Source organism: Coregonus clupeaformis, chromosome 29 (genome assembly GCF_020615455.1).
Source record: "Coregonus clupeaformis isolate EN_2021a chromosome 29, ASM2061545v1, whole genome shotgun sequence".
Lineage (NCBI taxonomy): Eukaryota > Metazoa > Chordata > Actinopteri > Salmoniformes > Salmonidae > Coregonus > Coregonus clupeaformis.
In genome coordinates, this window is record NC_059220.1 from 35,753,171 (window position 1) to 35,769,946 (window position 16,776).

General features: G+C 48.6%; 1 protein-coding gene across 1 annotated transcript; it reads right to left on the reverse strand.

Annotated features, from left to right (window-relative positions):
• Positions 1 to 70: 70 nt before the first annotated feature.
• LOC121572531 (matrix-remodeling-associated protein 5-like) lies at positions 71 to 11,110 on the reverse strand. The gene is made up of 5 exons (XM_041884584.2): positions 11,097 to 11,110; positions 4,678 to 9,188; positions 3,617 to 4,389; positions 3,348 to 3,490; positions 71 to 2,966 (listed from the first exon to the last, which is right to left on the reverse strand). The coding sequence occupies exons 1-5, from the start codon at positions 11,108 to 11,110 to the stop codon at positions 932 to 934; spliced, it is 7,476 nt and encodes a 2,491-aa protein (XP_041740518.1). The 3' UTR covers positions 71 to 931.
• Between the last annotated feature and the right edge of the window lie 5,666 nt (positions 11,111 to 16,776).

Genomic DNA, 16,776 nt, shown 5'->3' on the forward strand with positions numbered 1-16,776 from the left:
ATAAAGCAGTTGAAAATAAAGCATAATTTAAAAAAGGCTAGTGAGAGATTAGATATACAGTACATCTCTCTCTTTATGACTAGAAGCACAACATAACAACTTTACATCACAGTCTTTACAAGACAAATAATTTAAATGAAATGAAAACACAAAAGGAGTGTTTATAAAAACATGAATGATATCAGCTTTCACATGGATATTACACATGCTTGATGTGACACTGGAGCCACACACAAATCTTTGCTACTGTATATTAAACATATGTAATTACTACAAATACCATCTTCAAAGACTTGGCATCTGTTGTGTTTATTTGACATGATCTGGGATGTATGTACAGCCTATGGCTGGAGGAGTGGTCGAGCCTGCAGGGTTGGAGAGCTGCAGACACAGAGAGCTGCAGACACAGAGAGCTGCAGACACAGAGTGCTGCAGACACAGAGCGCTGCAGACACAGAGCGCTGCAGAAACAGAGCACTGCAGACTCCTGTGGCTCCACAGAACTATCACTGGAGGAGTTCTGTGACCACTGTCATACATTTGCTCTGCTCATCAATACACAACTATACAGCAAGATAAATTAGGCCGCTTTAAGATATTATGGAGGTAAAGGTTCACATAAACATACAGGTTGTAATACAGAGCTGAATATGTTGTATTGCATGATGTGTATTTCAACAGCTGATGTTATTACTGCCTGATATAGTATGTGTTGACACTGTTATTTATTACTGATGGATGCTGGTGCTTCTCAGAGCTGCTGATTGCTTTTCCAACTTTAACACACTCTGGCTATAAGATGCATGTGTTTTTTAAATTCTCTATTTACAACCTTTTATCAACACTTCAGTCTTTAGTTTAACAGTATTTTTTGCACTCAACTTTGCAGTTTCTTTGGGCAAAAATGATGTGTGTGTGTGTGTGTGTTCTGTTAGATCACATGTAGATAAGTGGCCTTGGTGTCGGCTCCAATGACGTTCCATGCAGAACAACGGTAGAACCCTGTGTCTCTGCTGGTCGGGTTCTGGATCACCAGGGAACCCTGGGGACTCAGGTACCGGTTGCCATAGAGACGGGCCTGACCTGTGACCCTGAGCTGGGATTGGTCTGGCATCTCCCAGGTGATGGTCGCTCGGGGGGTTGCTATGACGTAGCAGGTTAGCTGAACGTCAACCCCGGGACGGGTGTAGGTGAGGGGAGGGGGGCCATTGGTGATGCGAGGGGGGTAGGCGATGACAATCACTGGAACTGTCAGGATAGACGACGTGTCCTGATTGGTGGATCGGCAGGAGTAGGTCCCCCTGTCGAACACAGACACCTGCTGCACCGTCAGAGTCCCGTCATCCAGGACTGAGTACCGACCCGTCCCTGCTGTCTGGCCCCGAGACACGACCACCCCGCTGGGCAACTTCCAGGTCAGAGACTGTGTCTGGCTGGAGCCCTGACTGGGGCTGTCTGTCTGGGGGCAGGGTAGCTGTAGATTTTCTCCGTTGATGATGCTGACCAGAGAGCCTGATATGCTGGTGACCACAGGCTTCCTTTCCAGGACGACACTCCTTCCTGCCTCTGGCACTGGGCCTCTGGGGCGAGGTTTCTCAGTGGTGACTGGACCTGTGGGGCGAGGTGTCTCCTGGCGAGATTTCTCTGTGGTCACTGGGCCTCTGGGGCTTGGTGTCTCCTCTGTGTCTGGGCCTCCTGTGCGAAGTTGCTCTGTGCTGACTGGGCCTACAGGGCAAGGTTTCTCGGTGGTCACTGAGCCTCTGGAGTGAGGTGTGTCCTTTGTGTCTGAGACCTCCAGGTGTACCATTATCCGAGCCTCGCCCCTCTCACTGCGATTGACACACACCAACATGCCGGCGTCGCTTGCCCTCACCCCCCTCAGCTCCAGGGTTCCATTGCGGTGCACGGTGAGTCTGCTGCCATAGTAGGGCACCGGGAGAACCCCGTTACCGGGCAGCAACCAGGCCAGGCGGGGTGGAGGGAAGCCCTGGGATGGACATGGCAGAAGAACTGTCTGGCCTCTAACTGCTGAGACCCTTTGGTCCCCTACATTCCTGTCTCCATTATTATTGACACAATTACCTGCACTGACCCTATGATCCCTCCCTGCAGACTGACTGATGGAGATCACAGCACTGAGTCCACTACCACTAACAACAGCTGTCTGTCTGTCTGCCCCATTGATCCCACCCCCAGCCCCATTCAGAGTAAAGCTGGGTGGGGTCACCATCACCTCCACCCCCATCACCTTGCTCCTCTCCCCAGCAGCGTTGCTGGCTCGGCAGGTGTAATTTCCTCCATCAGCCCCTCTAGCCCCCTGGATCACCAAGGACCCATCTTGCCGCACCACAACCGGACCTGATCCTTCCACTGGGAGGACACGATTCATTGGAGAGAGCCATGTGATCGTAGGGACAGGCTGTCCTTTGGCCCCACAGTTCAGAGCCACCTGGCCCCCTTGTTGCACCTTGATTACCTCATATTTGGTGCTGGGGAAGGAGGGGGGTGAGGTGAGGACTTTGACCATCACCCTCATAGTGTCCCTACCCCCATGGTTCTCAGCATGGCAGACATACTCCCCCTCCTGCCCCATCTCCACTGAGGGGAGGTACAGTGTTCCATTGTCAAACACCACCAGTCGCCGACTGCGCCCCCTTCTCTCTTCCAACTGCAACAGGACACTTTTCACTGAGGTTCCATTCGGCAGGCTCCATCTTACCGCGGGGTCGGGCTGGCCGGTCGCCAGACAGTCTACCTTTAGAGCTGCTCCATACGATACCACCTTCTGATTGGATGGCTGCTTTGGCTTAATCTTAGCAGGCTTTGTGACCACGGTGACCTGGAGGATGCGGTAGTCGTCAGCCATCTTATTTCGCGCAACACATAAATAGCCCCCCCCGTCTTTCTCCGTCACGGACTGGATATACAGGGTTCCATTACTGTGCACCTTCATCCTCTTGTCAAAACTGTAAATACAACACAGAGAGGATAAGGTTAGATAAGCACAAGACACAGAAACTGAGTGTACAAAACATTAGGAACAACTGCTCTTTCCATGACAGTAGCTAGGTTTCCATCCAATTGGCGACAGATTTTCATGCAAATATTCTAGAATCCGCATAAAGAAAATATGTACATTTTCCCAGCAGTGGCATGTTTCCACCAAATGGACTTGTTGCGGATAAAAATCAGTGCGTGATGACAGTGCACACAAAATATACTTTTACGCTTCAGTTTTCATGTACCGAATAACAATCTAAAGTTCAATGTGTTTCCATCGCATTTTCAACTCTACCGATAGTTTTGTCAGAAAAACAGATCAGTAATCAATATGGACAAACACACACCTGTAGTGGGCATCCACTAGTTTCTTGCCAGGTGTCCTCCAGACCACTCTAGGCTCTGGGTTGCCGGTTGCTGAACAGTGAAGGAGCAGAGATTCACCATATATGACTATAGAACTGGATGGAGAGGTGGAGAGAATCCTAGCCTTACTGAGGGGGGAGGAGGGTGGGAGGGGAGGGTTAAGGACAGGGGAGGAGGGGGGAAGCTCAAAGTTACTGTTAATGGAAGAGAAGGTCATTTTATCCGTGGAGCCAACTTCTCCTCCTCCTACTCCTCCATCTCCAGTCACCTCCACCCTCACCGTCCTCTTATCCCCACCCACCGCATTAGTCGCCAGGCACTCGTAGCTCCCAGAGTCCTTAGTGGCCAGCTTGCGTATCAGCAAGGTGGCATTGGGGAGGACAAACAGGTTCCCGTTGAGGAATTGAGATGGGCGCAGAAGGGTGCCGTCAGGGGTCCTCCAGCGGATGGAGGGAGCGGGGGCTCCCCGGGCAGAGCATTGGGCGTAGAGAGGCATACCAGCGGGCCGGGTTATCCTCTCCTCTCTGGGCTGCTGGATGGCTGGAGGCAGGGAGGACACATGGAGTCGGACTGACAGACTGCCAGCCCCTGATGGGTTGGAAGCTACACAGCGATACAGTCCTCTGTCTGCTGGGCCGGCCACCAAGATACGCAGAGTACCATTAGGGAATATAGACACCCGGGAGTGAGGGCCAAGGGCAGGGTTGGGGTTAGGGTCGGGGGTTAGGACGGAGCGGTCAGGTAGCACCCAGGACAGCAGAGGGACCGGCACCCCCTGAGCCCGACACTCCAACCTCACCTCACCCCCCTGGTGCACCGTTGCATCTCTGTGGTTGGGTAGCTGAATGTGGGGTGGGCGGGACCAGACCTCCAGGGTCACCATGGCACGGTCCAGGCCCACAGAGTTCTGTGCGCTGCAGATATATGTCCCCCGGTCCTGGACCTGCACACTCCGGATGAGAAAGGTTCCGTTGGGTAGGACCTGGAAACGCTCTGCCTTGGAGTCCAGTGACATCACAGCTCCTAGGACAGACAGAAATACATATTGAGTGGCGTATTGTGTGTATGTGAGTGACAGTAGTGAGTGTATTGAGTAACGTGTGTATGACAAAGTACATATTGTGTGTATGTGAGTGACAGTAGTGAGTGTATTGAGTAACGTGTGTGTATGACAAAGTACATATTGTGTGTAAGAGTGACAGTAGTGAGTGTATTGAGTAACGTGTGTGTATGACAAAGTACATATTGTGTGTATGTGAGTGACAGTAGCATGTATTGTGTGTATAACTGAGAGTAGAGTGTATAGCGTACCTGTGGAGACCTTGGTCCAGGTGATTGTTGGAGGAGGCTGTCCAATGGCCTCGCAGGGCAGGAGGGCATCAATCTCAGCTGGGACAGACATGGGGCGCATGTGAGGGGGAGCGATACGGGGCCGGACACGCAAGACGGAGGTCTGAGGGGGGCGTTGGGCAGTCATACTACGGTCTGGAGACGCTGGAAGGGAATGAGGAGGGGTGGAGGCAGGGTTGAGCCCAGCCTGAGTGCCTGTGGTGGGTGGGGAGGCCTTTGGGGGGCTGGAGGGAGCTCTGTTGGTGGGGACTGCAGAGGAAGGGGTCTCTAAAACATCTGGGAGAAGAAGTTTTGGCTTGACAGGGTGTGGTAGAGAGGGTGCGTGTTTTATAGGGGGTGGAGTTTGAAGTGGAGTTCTGACTGGGTCAGGCCTAGTGATGACATAGGGGTGCCGGCTGCTGGAGTGTTGTGAGTAGGTGGGGTAAGATGGGGGGCGGTAGCGACTACCATGTGAGTCTGAGATGGAGTTTACTCCTGGTTTCCTCCAGACTGTTGTACTAGTAGGAGTGGTAGTAGTAGTGGGAATAGTAGTAGGAATAGTAGTAGTAGTAGTAGTAGTTGTAGAAATAGTAGTTGTAGGTATAGTAGTAGTAGTTGTAGAAATAGTGGTAGTAGTTGTAGGAATAGTAGTGGTAGTTGTAGAAACAGTTGTTGTAGGAATAGTGGCAGTAGTTGTAGGAATAGTGGTAGCAGTTGTAGGACTAGTGGTAGTAGTTGTAGTTGTAGGAATAGTTATAGTGGTAGTTCTTCTAATAAAGGTGATGACTGTAGAGGAGGTGATGGCTGAAGCCGTGGTAGCTGCTGTATTAGCTGTAGTTGGGGGCAGTAGTTGTTTTGTAGATGAAAAAGAGCTGTCTATGTCTGACTCTGGCTGTCTCTCCTCTGGTTCATCAGGTGCTAGATAGACTGGTTCTATCTCACTGGGTTCTTCCTCAGTGATTGGGTAGAGTGGTTCTATCTCACTGGGTTCTTCATCAGATGCTGATGGTTCTATCTCACTGGGTTCTTCTTCAGTGGCTGCTGGTTCTATCTCATTGGGTTCTTCATCACTTGCTGGTGGTTCTATCTCACTGGGTTCTTCATCAGTTGCTGGTGGTTCTATCTCACTGGGTTCTTCTTCATCAGTTGCTAGTGGTTCTATCTCACTGGGTTCTTCTTCATCAGTTGCTGGTGGTTCTATCTCATTGGGTTCTTCATCAGTTGCTAGTGGTTCTATCGCACTGGGTTCTTCATCAGTTGCTAGTGGTTCTATCTCACTGGGTTCTTCATCCATGGCTGGTGGTTCTATCTCACTGGGTTCTTCCTCAGTGGCTGGGTAGACTGGTTCTATCTCACTGGGTTCTTTCTCAGTGCCAGTAGGTGTTGTTCTGCCTGGTGTGGTTGTTCTAGACTGAGGGGGAGTTGCTTTGACACCCTCTATTACACTGGGTTCTTCATCAGTGGTTGGGTAGAGTGGTTCTATCTCACTGGGATCCTCATCAGTTGCTGGTGGTTCTATCCCACTGGGTTCTTCATCAGTTGCTGGTGGTTCTATCCCACTGGGTTCTTCATCAGTTGCTGGTGGTTCTATCTCACTTTGTTCTTCTTCATCAGTTGCTGGTGGTTCTATCTCACTGGGTTCTTCTTCAGAGGCTGGTGGTTCTATCTCACTGGGTTCTTCTTCATCAGTTGCTGGTGTTTCTATCTCACTGGGATCTTCTTCATCAGTTGCTGGTGGTTCTATCTCACTGGGTTCTTCTTCATCAGTTGCTGGTGGTTCTATCTCACTGAGTTCTTCCTCAGTTTCTGGGTAGAGTGGTTCTATCTCACTGGATTCTATCTCACTGGGTTCTTTCTCAGTACCAGTAGGTGTTGTTCCACCTGGTGTGGTTCCAGACCGAGGGGATGTTGCTTTGACATCCTCTGGGTTGTGTTGGTTGAAGACAGATGGATCCTGCTCTTTTGGAGTGGCCCCGACCTGACCCTCTGTTTCAGCATAACTCTGTTTTTCTGTGTGACTGTGAGTAACTGTGGGTGTATGTTTGCCTGTGTGTGTGACAGTCGTTTGGGACCTGTCAGGGAGCCGAGCAGCAGTGTTTGCTGAGTGAGTCACCCTGTCTGTGTGTGTCTGGGGCAAAGGGGGCAAGGCAGGAAGGGAGGCAGGGGGGGAGACAGATGTGCTTGATGGAGCAGTGATCCTAGTAGAGGATGGAGTAGTAGTTGTAGTTGTAATAGTGCTTATAGTAATGGTAGTAGTAGCTACTGGCAGTTCGCTGGGCTTTGTAAGTGCTGCTCTGGTGGTAGTGGGACTTAGGGTATTCTGGCGAGGGGAGGTTGGACCTGGGGTGCTCTGGCGGGGCGTGGGTCGTCCTCTGGGTCTGTTGATGCGTCTCCTCTGGCCAGGCCTATTGCTGGCATTCCAGGGGCTTCTGGGTCGTGACGGATCAGAATTGGAGAATATTACCTTTCCAGAGTTTGGTGTTCCAGTCCTCTCCCCCTCCCCTGTGGTCCTTACAGGAGTAACACTCTGTCTCCTTTCCTCTGTGCTAATGTCATTGACATTGTAGGTTGGCTTTGTGCTTTTAGGAGAACTCTCTGTCTCTGTTTCTGTCCCTGTCTCTGTTTCTGTGTTTGACTGAGGGGTCTGAGGGAAGTTATTGCTCGGATCTGCAGTGTTTGGTGTCTCTGGGGCCACTCTATCCTTTGTTAGCAGGTCTGGGAATAGTGATGTGTGGACGGCGTTTAACCCCTCTTCCTGTAGACTGGGGACATCTATGGAAGAACTCTTTGAGGAATCAGCCTCTGAGTCCAATACAGGACGTTGATCTGAGTTTCTTCCCACTGTTACCTCTGGTGTGCTGTTTGGTAGTGTGGTGTCTGGCTGTATTCTGGTTGTCTGTGTTTTAGTTGTCTGTATTCTCTCGGTCTGTATTCTGTCTGGCTGTGTGCTGCCTGGCTGTGTGCTGCCTGGCTTTCTTCTGGTTGTCTGTGTACTTTCTGGCTGTGTGCTGCCTGGATTTGTTCTGGTTGTCTGCGTTCTGGTTGTGTCATTGCTTTCTATATGTCTGCTATCTGTCTGTATTCTGGTTGACTGTGCTCTAGTTGGGGTTGAGGTGGTTGTCTGTGCTTCAGTTGGGGATGAGGTGGTTGTCTGTGCTTCAGTTGGGGATGAGGTGGTTGTCTGTGCTTCAGTTGGGGTTGAGGTGGTTGTCTGTGCTTCAGTTGGGGTGGTTGTCTGTGCTTCAGTTGGGGCTGAGGTGATAGTATGTGATCTCGTTGGGGGTGGTACATACAGGGAGTCTTTAGGGGCAGTCCTTTCACGTATCTTAGCCAGCAGGTCGGCCCATTTCTGAGGGTCTATCTTGTGCTTGGCCAGGTTAAAGCTCCGCCGGCCCTCCAGCCTGTTCCTCCTCTGCTCCACAGGGAAGCCTCTCCTCAAGGGCCTCTTGCCCTTTTGGGGTGGTCTGCTTCCCTCCATCCTCACCGTGTGGGATCTGATGGGGGGGCGCCGTGTCCTGTTGTAACCTGCCCTGGTGGGCAGCATGTTCTCCTCCTCCCCCTCGTCATCTCCTGACCCCCCCTCTTCAACCTCCTCACTCAAAGGGGCTGGTACCCTGTTGGACACCCCCAACGCAGATTGTGGCCTCATGGGATATCTCATGCGTGATGAGGTGTCAGAAGGATGCGGGATGAGCGTCAGTCTGGTGGAGAGAGAGTCAACACCGTGCAGGTTCACCGCTACACACCGGTACAGGCCTGCGTCTCCCAGCGCAGGGAGGGGGAGAGACAGGGTACCGTTGGCCAAGACATTCACCCCTGCCGCCCCCTTTCTCCTCCCCTCGTTCCTACTCCCTACCACTCTCCCGCCAGGAAGAACCCAGTTCACCTCAACCCTCGGTGTACCAGAGGCCTCGCACGGCAGACTGACAGGGTCTCCAACCAATCCAGTCACAGCAGGGCCAAGCTCCTCCCCTGGGGGAGGGTTGGATGATTCTACCACCGCCAGACGGAGGGGGAGAACATCAACATCTCCCCCCGCCCGGGCCACGCAGTAGTACAGTCCAGCATCAGAGTGATCCACTCTCTGCAGGACCAGCCCCTGGCCAGACACCCGGATCCTACCATCTGAGCTGCGGTAGGGAGAGGAGACTGTTGAACCATCTGGGAAAACCCATTGGAGCCTGGGGTCTCGAGAGCTTAGGTCTGCAATAGAACTGAGGACAGGGCAGGGCAGGTGGATCTGGCTGTCTGCAGCTGCAGTAAAAGCTGTGTGGGTGTGGTTGGTCTGGATGAGGACCCAGGAGTGTGGGGATGGGGGGTCTGGGGGGGCAGATACCAGGGTGGACAGGGTCAGTTTAACCCTGTGGGCACTGGACTGAGCTCTGTTGAGCTCTAGACTGACATGGGGCTGCAGTAACCAGGCAGGCTGGGCTTGGAGATTGGCCTTGACCCCTGTATGGTAGTAGCCCTCCTTCTCTGCTGTCTGTCTGTACCTGAAGGACAAGAAAGGACATATTTGATCTATGTGTTAGGGTTAAAACAAAATTGTACAGGTAAAGAGGATAATAACACAGGATTGTGTCTTGTGTGTTTATGTATTTTCATACCTGTAGGCAAGTCTTGGGGCTTTACTCAACATGATTTCTCTCTGAAGCCTGACAGGCGTCTCACTGTAGTAGGCCAGCAGCCTCCACAGCCTCTCATAGCTGTGCACATCCACCCCACAGTCCAGAGAGAGGGAGAGAGAGAGGGAGAGGGAGAGGGGGATGGAGGAGGAGGAAAGGTGTGGTGAGGTAATGTCAGGAGTCTGTGAGGAGTGTGTGATGTTACACTTCAGATCAACGGCATTCCCCTGTTGGTCGGACATCCCCAGGGAGGCATCGCCTAAAGCTTCTCTAAAAGTTTCTATTGGTTGAACTTCGCCATCCTCCTGAGATGAGGCTCTGGGATTGGTGGAGATTACAGGCGGGGTGCAGGATAGGTCTTTCTGCTGCAAAAGGCCACAACCCTTCATGTGTTTGGGTGAGGCACAGACCGGGCACTGCGGCCCCGGACATTTCAACACCCCTGAGAGAGAAGAGAAGAATCAGTATTTCCTCACCCAAATAAGCATCCCAATTCAATTGATTCTGATTGAGACTCAGTAGGTAGCAGTGGAGGCTCCTCAGATGAGGAAGGGGAGGACCATCCTCCTCAGTGAATTCCATAAAAATTTAAATTGTAAAACATTTAACATCAGTTTTAGATAAAACTATACTAAATATATTCACCTCACCAAATAATTGATTAAAACACACTGTTTTGCAATGAAGGTCTACAGTAGCCTCAACAGCACTCTGTAGGGTAGCACCATGGTGTAGCCGAAGGACAGCTAGCTTCCGTCCTCCTCTGGGTACATTGACTTCAGTACAAAACCTAGGAGGCTCAAGGTTCTCACCCCCTTCCATAGACTTAGACAGTAATTATGACAACTTCCAGAGGACGTCCTCCAACCTATCAGAACTCTTGCAGCATGAACTGACATGTTGTCCACCCAATCAAAGGATCAGAGAATGAATCTAGTACTGAAAGCATAAGCTACAGCTAGCTAGCACTGCAGTGCATAAAATGTGGTGAGTAGTTGACTCAAAGAGAGACAAAGACAATAGTTGAACAGTTTTGAACAAATGTATCTATTCCAAAATGAAGGAGAAGCAAGAGATTCACTTCACTAATGCAGCTAGCTAGTTTAGCCTACTCCAACACCCTGCTCAAACAGAGGGATGCTATGTTAGCTAGCTGGCTATGACTATCCAACACAACACTGGAACTCTTCCAAGTCAAGGTAAGCTTTTGGTTTTACAAATGTATTGCCACTGGGGCCCACTGGTGTAAGTGCTAAACTGCTTACTGACTGTACACTATAACGTTACTGCATGATTGTGGCGGGTTTACTAACATGTTAGTTCTATTAGCTATGTTGACTATGACGTTTCTTTAGGTAATATGGTGTCAACGATGTAGGCTGTGTGTAGCGGTTATGATATGGTTTGGCTTAGAAAGGTTTTTTCGCCTGGTCACATACAGCTGATGTGTTGTGCATTGAAGTCCACAAGCGAAGGGAAAAGGTGAGAGGAGGAGACCACATAGATGCGAGAAGAAATACAACGTGGCTGCTATGAAAGTGAACTGTGTTTACACGTGATCAGAGGTGTATTCATTCCACCGATTCTGTTGAAAAACGTTTCTTAAATGGAAGCAAATGGAACGAAACGGGGATAAAAAGTCTGAATTTGATTTGCATCTTTCCCTTTCATGAATACTCGATACGTATTGTCACGCCTACTCCGGCTCCCTCCCTCTGGCGTTTTGACTTCGCCGGTCTACTAACCACCGGTCCTGGCAACCCACATTTTGCACACCTGGCAACCGTCATTGCGCACGCCTGCTCCCCATCGTTACGCACACCTGGACTTCATCACCACCCTGATTACTCTCCCTTCATATAGCCCTCAGTAGCCTCTGTCATCAGGCAGTATTGGTTTTGGTGACGTTCAGTATGCGTCTCCTGTTTTGCATTATCTTCATGATGATGATGATGATGATTATTATTATTAAACTCACCTTCTGCACCTGCTTCCTGACTCCCTGCGTATACGTTACAAGTATCTAGATACATGGGCTCCGATACGGTACAGGAACGATACGTTTTATTTTCAAACGATTCAGTGTGATTCGGTTTGATTAGAGGAATGAATCGATGTGATTCAGATTGATGTGATACAGTTCGATGCACAAAAATTTCTTGCATAAACACATTCATTTTCCATTCTAAATTCAAATCTGCTGCTGATGGAAGTCATGAGCTGGGCCTCTGAGCTGGATCTGTTTGAGCTGACTTCTGTGTGTGTGTGTGTGTATAGACATTATGTGGATAGAATATTTAGTATATCTGTAGAATACATAGGATAGAATAGTATATATACAGCGTTAGTTGAATGGGATGGCATTGACTAGAATACAGTACATATGAAATGAGTAAAACAGTATGTAAACATTACCAGTGTTCCATTATTAAAGTGACCAGTGATTCTACAGTGAGGGAAAAAAGTATTTGATCCCCTGCTGATTTTGTACGTTTGCCCACTGACAAAGAAATGATCAGTCTATAATTTTAATGGTAGGTTTATTTGAACAGTGAGAGACAGAATAACAACAAAAAAATCCAGAAAAACGCATGTCAAAAATGTTATAAATTGATTTGCATTTTAATGAGGGAAATAAGTATTTGACTCCTCTGCAAAACATGACTTAGTACTTGGTGGCAAAACCCTTGTTGGCAATCACAGAGGTCAGACGTTTCTTGTAGTTGGCCACCAGGTTTGCACACATCTCAGGAGGGATTTTGTCCCACTACTCTTTACAGATCTTCTCCAAGTCATTAAGGTTTCGAGGCTGACGTTTGGCAACTCGAACCTTCAGCTCCTTCCACAGATTTTCTATGGGATTAAGGTCTGGAGACTGGCTAGGCCACTCCAGGACCTTAATGTTCTTCTTCTTGAGCCACTCCTTTGTGGCCTTGGCCGTGTGTTTTGGGTCATTATCATGCTGGAATACCCATCCACGACCCATTTTCAATGCCCTGGCTGAGGGAAGGAGGTTCTCACCCAAGATTTGATGGTACATGGCCCCGTCCATCATCCCTTTAATGCAGTGAAGTTGTCCTGTCCCCTTAGCAGAAAAACACCCCCAAAGCATAATGTTTCCACCTCCATGTTTGACGGTGGGGATGGTGTTCTTGGGGTCATAGGCAGCATTCCTCCTCCTCCAAACACGGCGAGTTGAGTTGATGCCAAAGAGCTTGATTTTGGTCTCATCTGACCACAACACTTTCACCCAGTTCTCCTCTGAATCATTCAGATGTTCATTGGCAAACTTCAGACGGGCCTGTATATGTGCTTTCTTGAGCAGGGGGACCTTGCGGTCGCTGCAGGATTTCAGTCCTTCACGGCGTAGTGTGTTACCAATTGTTTTCTTGGTGACTATGGTCCCAGCTGCCTTGAGATCATTGACAAGATCCTCCCGTGTAGTTCTGGGCTGATTCCTCACCGTTCTAATGATCATTGCAACTTCACGAGGTGAGATCTTGCATGGAGCCCCAGGCCGAGGGAGATTGACAGTTCTTTTGTGTTTCTTCCATTTACGAATAATCGCACCAACTGTTGTCACCTTCTCACCAAGCTGCTTGGCGATGGTCTTGTAGCCCATTCCAGCCTTGTGTATGTCTACAATCTTGTCCCTGACATCCTTGGAGAGCTCTTTGGTCTTGGCCATGGTGGAGAGTTTGGAATCTGATTGATTGATTGCTTCTGTGGACAGGTGTCTTTTATACAGGTAACAAGCTGAGATTAGGAGCACTCCCTTTAAGAGTGTGCTCCTAATCTCAGCTCGTTACCTGTATAAAAGACACCTGGGAGCCAGAAATCTTTCTGATTGAGAGGGGGTCAAATACTTATTTCCCTCATTAAAATGCAAATCAATTTATACAATTTTTGACATGCGTTTTTCTGGATTTTTTGTTTGTTATTCTGCCTACCATGAAAATTATAGACTGATCATTTCTTTGTCAGTGGGCAAACGTACAAAATCAGCAGGGGATCAAATACTTTTTTCCCTCACTGTATGTACAGCGGCTGTTGTTCTCAGGGCTGGGTGGGTGTGTCTCCTTTCTTTATCTCTCTCTCTCTCTCTCTCTCTCTCTCAGATACAGTGCACTCCACCAATCAGGCCTTTATGGTAGACGGACTCTCAGACCACGAGAAACAAGATTCTCTGGTCTGATGAAACCAAGATTGAACTCTTTGGCCTGAATGCCAAGCGTCACGTCTGGAGGAAACCTGGCACTATCCCTACTGTGAAGAATGATGGTGGCAGCATCATGCTGTGGGGATGTTTTTCAGCGACAGGGACTGGAGACTAGTTAGGATCTCGGGAAAGATGAACAGAGCAAAGTACAGAGAGATCCTTGATGAAAACCTGCTCCAGAGAGCTCAGGACCTCAGACTGGGGCGAAGGTGACCTTCCAACAGGACAATGACCCTAAGCACACAGCCAAGGCAATGCAAGAGTGGCTTTGGGACAAGTCTCTGAATGTCCTTGAGTGGGCCAGCCAGAGCCCGGACTTGAACCCGACCGAACATCTCTTGAGAGACCTGAAAATAAATGTGCAGTGATGCTCCCCATCCAACCTGACAGAGCTTGAGAGGTTCTGCAGAGAAGAATGGGAGAAACGCCCCAAATACAGGGGTGCCAAGCTTGTAGCATTATCCCCAAGAAGAATCAAGGCTGTAATCGCTGCCAAAGGTGCTTCAACAAAGTACTGAGTAAAAGGTCTGAATACTTATGTAAATGTGATATTTCAGTTTATTTATTTTATTTATAAATTTGCAAAACATTCTAAAAAACTGTTTTTGCTTTGTCATTATGGGTATTGTGTGTAGATTGATGAGAAAAAAACAAAACAATTTAATCAATTTTCGAATAAGACTAACATAACAAAATGTGGAAAAAGTCAAGGGGTCTGAATACTTTCCGAATACACTGTATATGAGGTTACCACCAAAATGCTGCTGGAATTCATATTAGTGTATGACTGTCTGGCCTGCATGCTGTAATGGCATGAATTCAACAGAACAGAGCAGAGCAGTGGCAAAGAAAGTATGGGCTCATTTCCCTCTGAGGGGTTTCTGGGCATCGTCTGAATCAGTGGTTTGTGATAGTTCATATTGGGCATGGTCCGAATATGGGGTCAGGGCTGGGAGTCTGTCTGAGCTGACTTATGTGTGTGTGTGTGTGTGTGTGTGTGTGTGTGTGTGTGTGTGTGTGTGTGTGTGCGTGTTTTCCAATTTGTAAGTCATTCTGGATAAGAGCGTCTGCTAAATGATGTAAATGTAAATGGGTGCGTGCATGTGTGTGTGTGTGTGTAAATGATGTATATGTAAATGTAAATGCGTGCGTGCGTGCATGTGTGTAAATGATGTATATGTCTGTGGTGTATGTAGGCACCTTAGCTGTGCCCCCCACTTTTGATCTGAAATCACCATCACCCACTAAAGAGGGTAGTGCGTACGGCCCAGTACATCACTGGGGCCAAGCTTCCTGCCATCCAGGACCTCTATACCAGGCGGTGTCAGAGGAAGGCCCTCAAAATTGTCAAAGACTCCAGCCACCCTAGTCATAGACTGTTCTCTCTGCTACCGCACGGCAAGCGGTACCGGAGTGCCAAGTCTACAGCTTCTACCCCCAAGCCATAAGACTCCTGAACAGCTAATCATGGCTACCCGGACTATTTGCACTGCCCCCCCCACCCCATCCTTTTTACGCTGCTGCTACTCTGTTAATTATTTATGCATAGTCACTTTAACTCTACCCACATGTACATATTACCTCAACTACCTCAACTAGCCGGTGCCCCCGCACATTGACTCTGCACCGGTACCCCCTGTATATATAGTCTCCCTACTGTTATTTTATTTTACTTCTGCTCTTTTTTTCTCAACACTTTTTTTGTTGTTGTTTTATATTTATTAAAAATAAATGCACTGTTGGTTAAAGGCTGTAAGTAAGCATTTTACTGTAATGTCTGCACCTGTTGTATTCGGCGCATGTGACCAATAAAATTTGATTTGATTTGATTTGTTAGGGTGGGATTACTTCTATATTTATTGAAGAGTATGTGAAACAGAGGAGGCTGGTGGGAGGAGCTATAGGATGAGGGGCTCATTGTAATGACTGGAATGGAATAAATGAAACGGAGTCAAACGTTTGATACCGTTCCATTAATTCCATTCCAACCATTACAATGAGCCCATCCTCCTATAGCTCCTCCCACCAGCCTCCTCTGATATGAATCCTTTAAATTAAAATTGCGAATTTGGGTGCAATCAATTAGCTTAATTTCTCAGAGATCAAATTATATTTAAACAAAATAATGTTTCAGGAATGCTAATCTTCTCTTTCTAACAGAAATGATTCCAGAACAATCTGAGATGGTGGTTGTCGAAATCCTCTTTCTTGTGCTTTTTGAGGTGGAATGACTCAGTTGTCACAAAAGATGAGAGGTTTTTCGGAAGGTAGAAAGAAAGTAATTTGAGGCAAAAATGTTACATTTGGATCGGTTTGAGACATAGCCGTGGGAAGTAGGGGTGCTGACGGTGCTGCAGCACCCACTAAGAAATCGGAATAAAAAAATATATACAAAAAATAAAAAGACTAAAGTAGTGCACTGGCTTTTACTAGTCCTATGTTAGCGGACCGATATAGCCATCTGTAGTGCGTCAATATAGCCGTCTGTAGCACCCCCATCCTCAAATATCTTCCCACAGCTATGGTTTGGGATCCCGCGGACTAATATGACTGGCGACCGATGCATATTGGTGAATGTTACATCCCTAAGACTCTGTGTAGGATTAGGGGTTAGTGTAGTGTGATAGTCACCTGGGTGAGAGATGCTCCAGGCCTGCAGCCAAGCCATGCTGCAGTCGCAGGTCCAGGGGTTGGCCTGCAGAGCCAGGGACTCCAGAAGAGGGGCAGTCCTCAGTGTGTCTCTAGGCAGGATAGTCAGACTGTTGTTGGACACATCCAGATGCCTTGGGAGAGGAGAGGGATAGTCCAGTCACAAATGACACCCTATTCCCTAAGTAGTGCACTACTCTAGTGCACTACTGTTAGGTGTGACCTAAGACTAAGAGTGAATAGATTAATAAATGCACAATTAAGGCAAAAGAAAACCCACCTGAGGGTGGAGTAGCAGAATGTCTGCAGCAGGGATAGAGTGCAGAAGGCCTGGGGGTGCAGCTGGTGGAGCCTGTTCCCCTGCAGTCGGATCAGTCTGAGGTTGGGGAGGCAGAGCAGGGCCTGGGGGTGCAGGAACTGCAGCCGGTTGTGATCCAGGTGGAGGCGCAGTAGTGAGGACAGGCCTGAGAAGCTCTCTGCTGAGATCTCCCTCAGCTTGTTATAGCTCAGCTTCAGGACCTGGGGGGAAGAGAGGGATGTATGATAATTGAAAATACATGGTATAAACTCCTCCAGCACTCCTACATA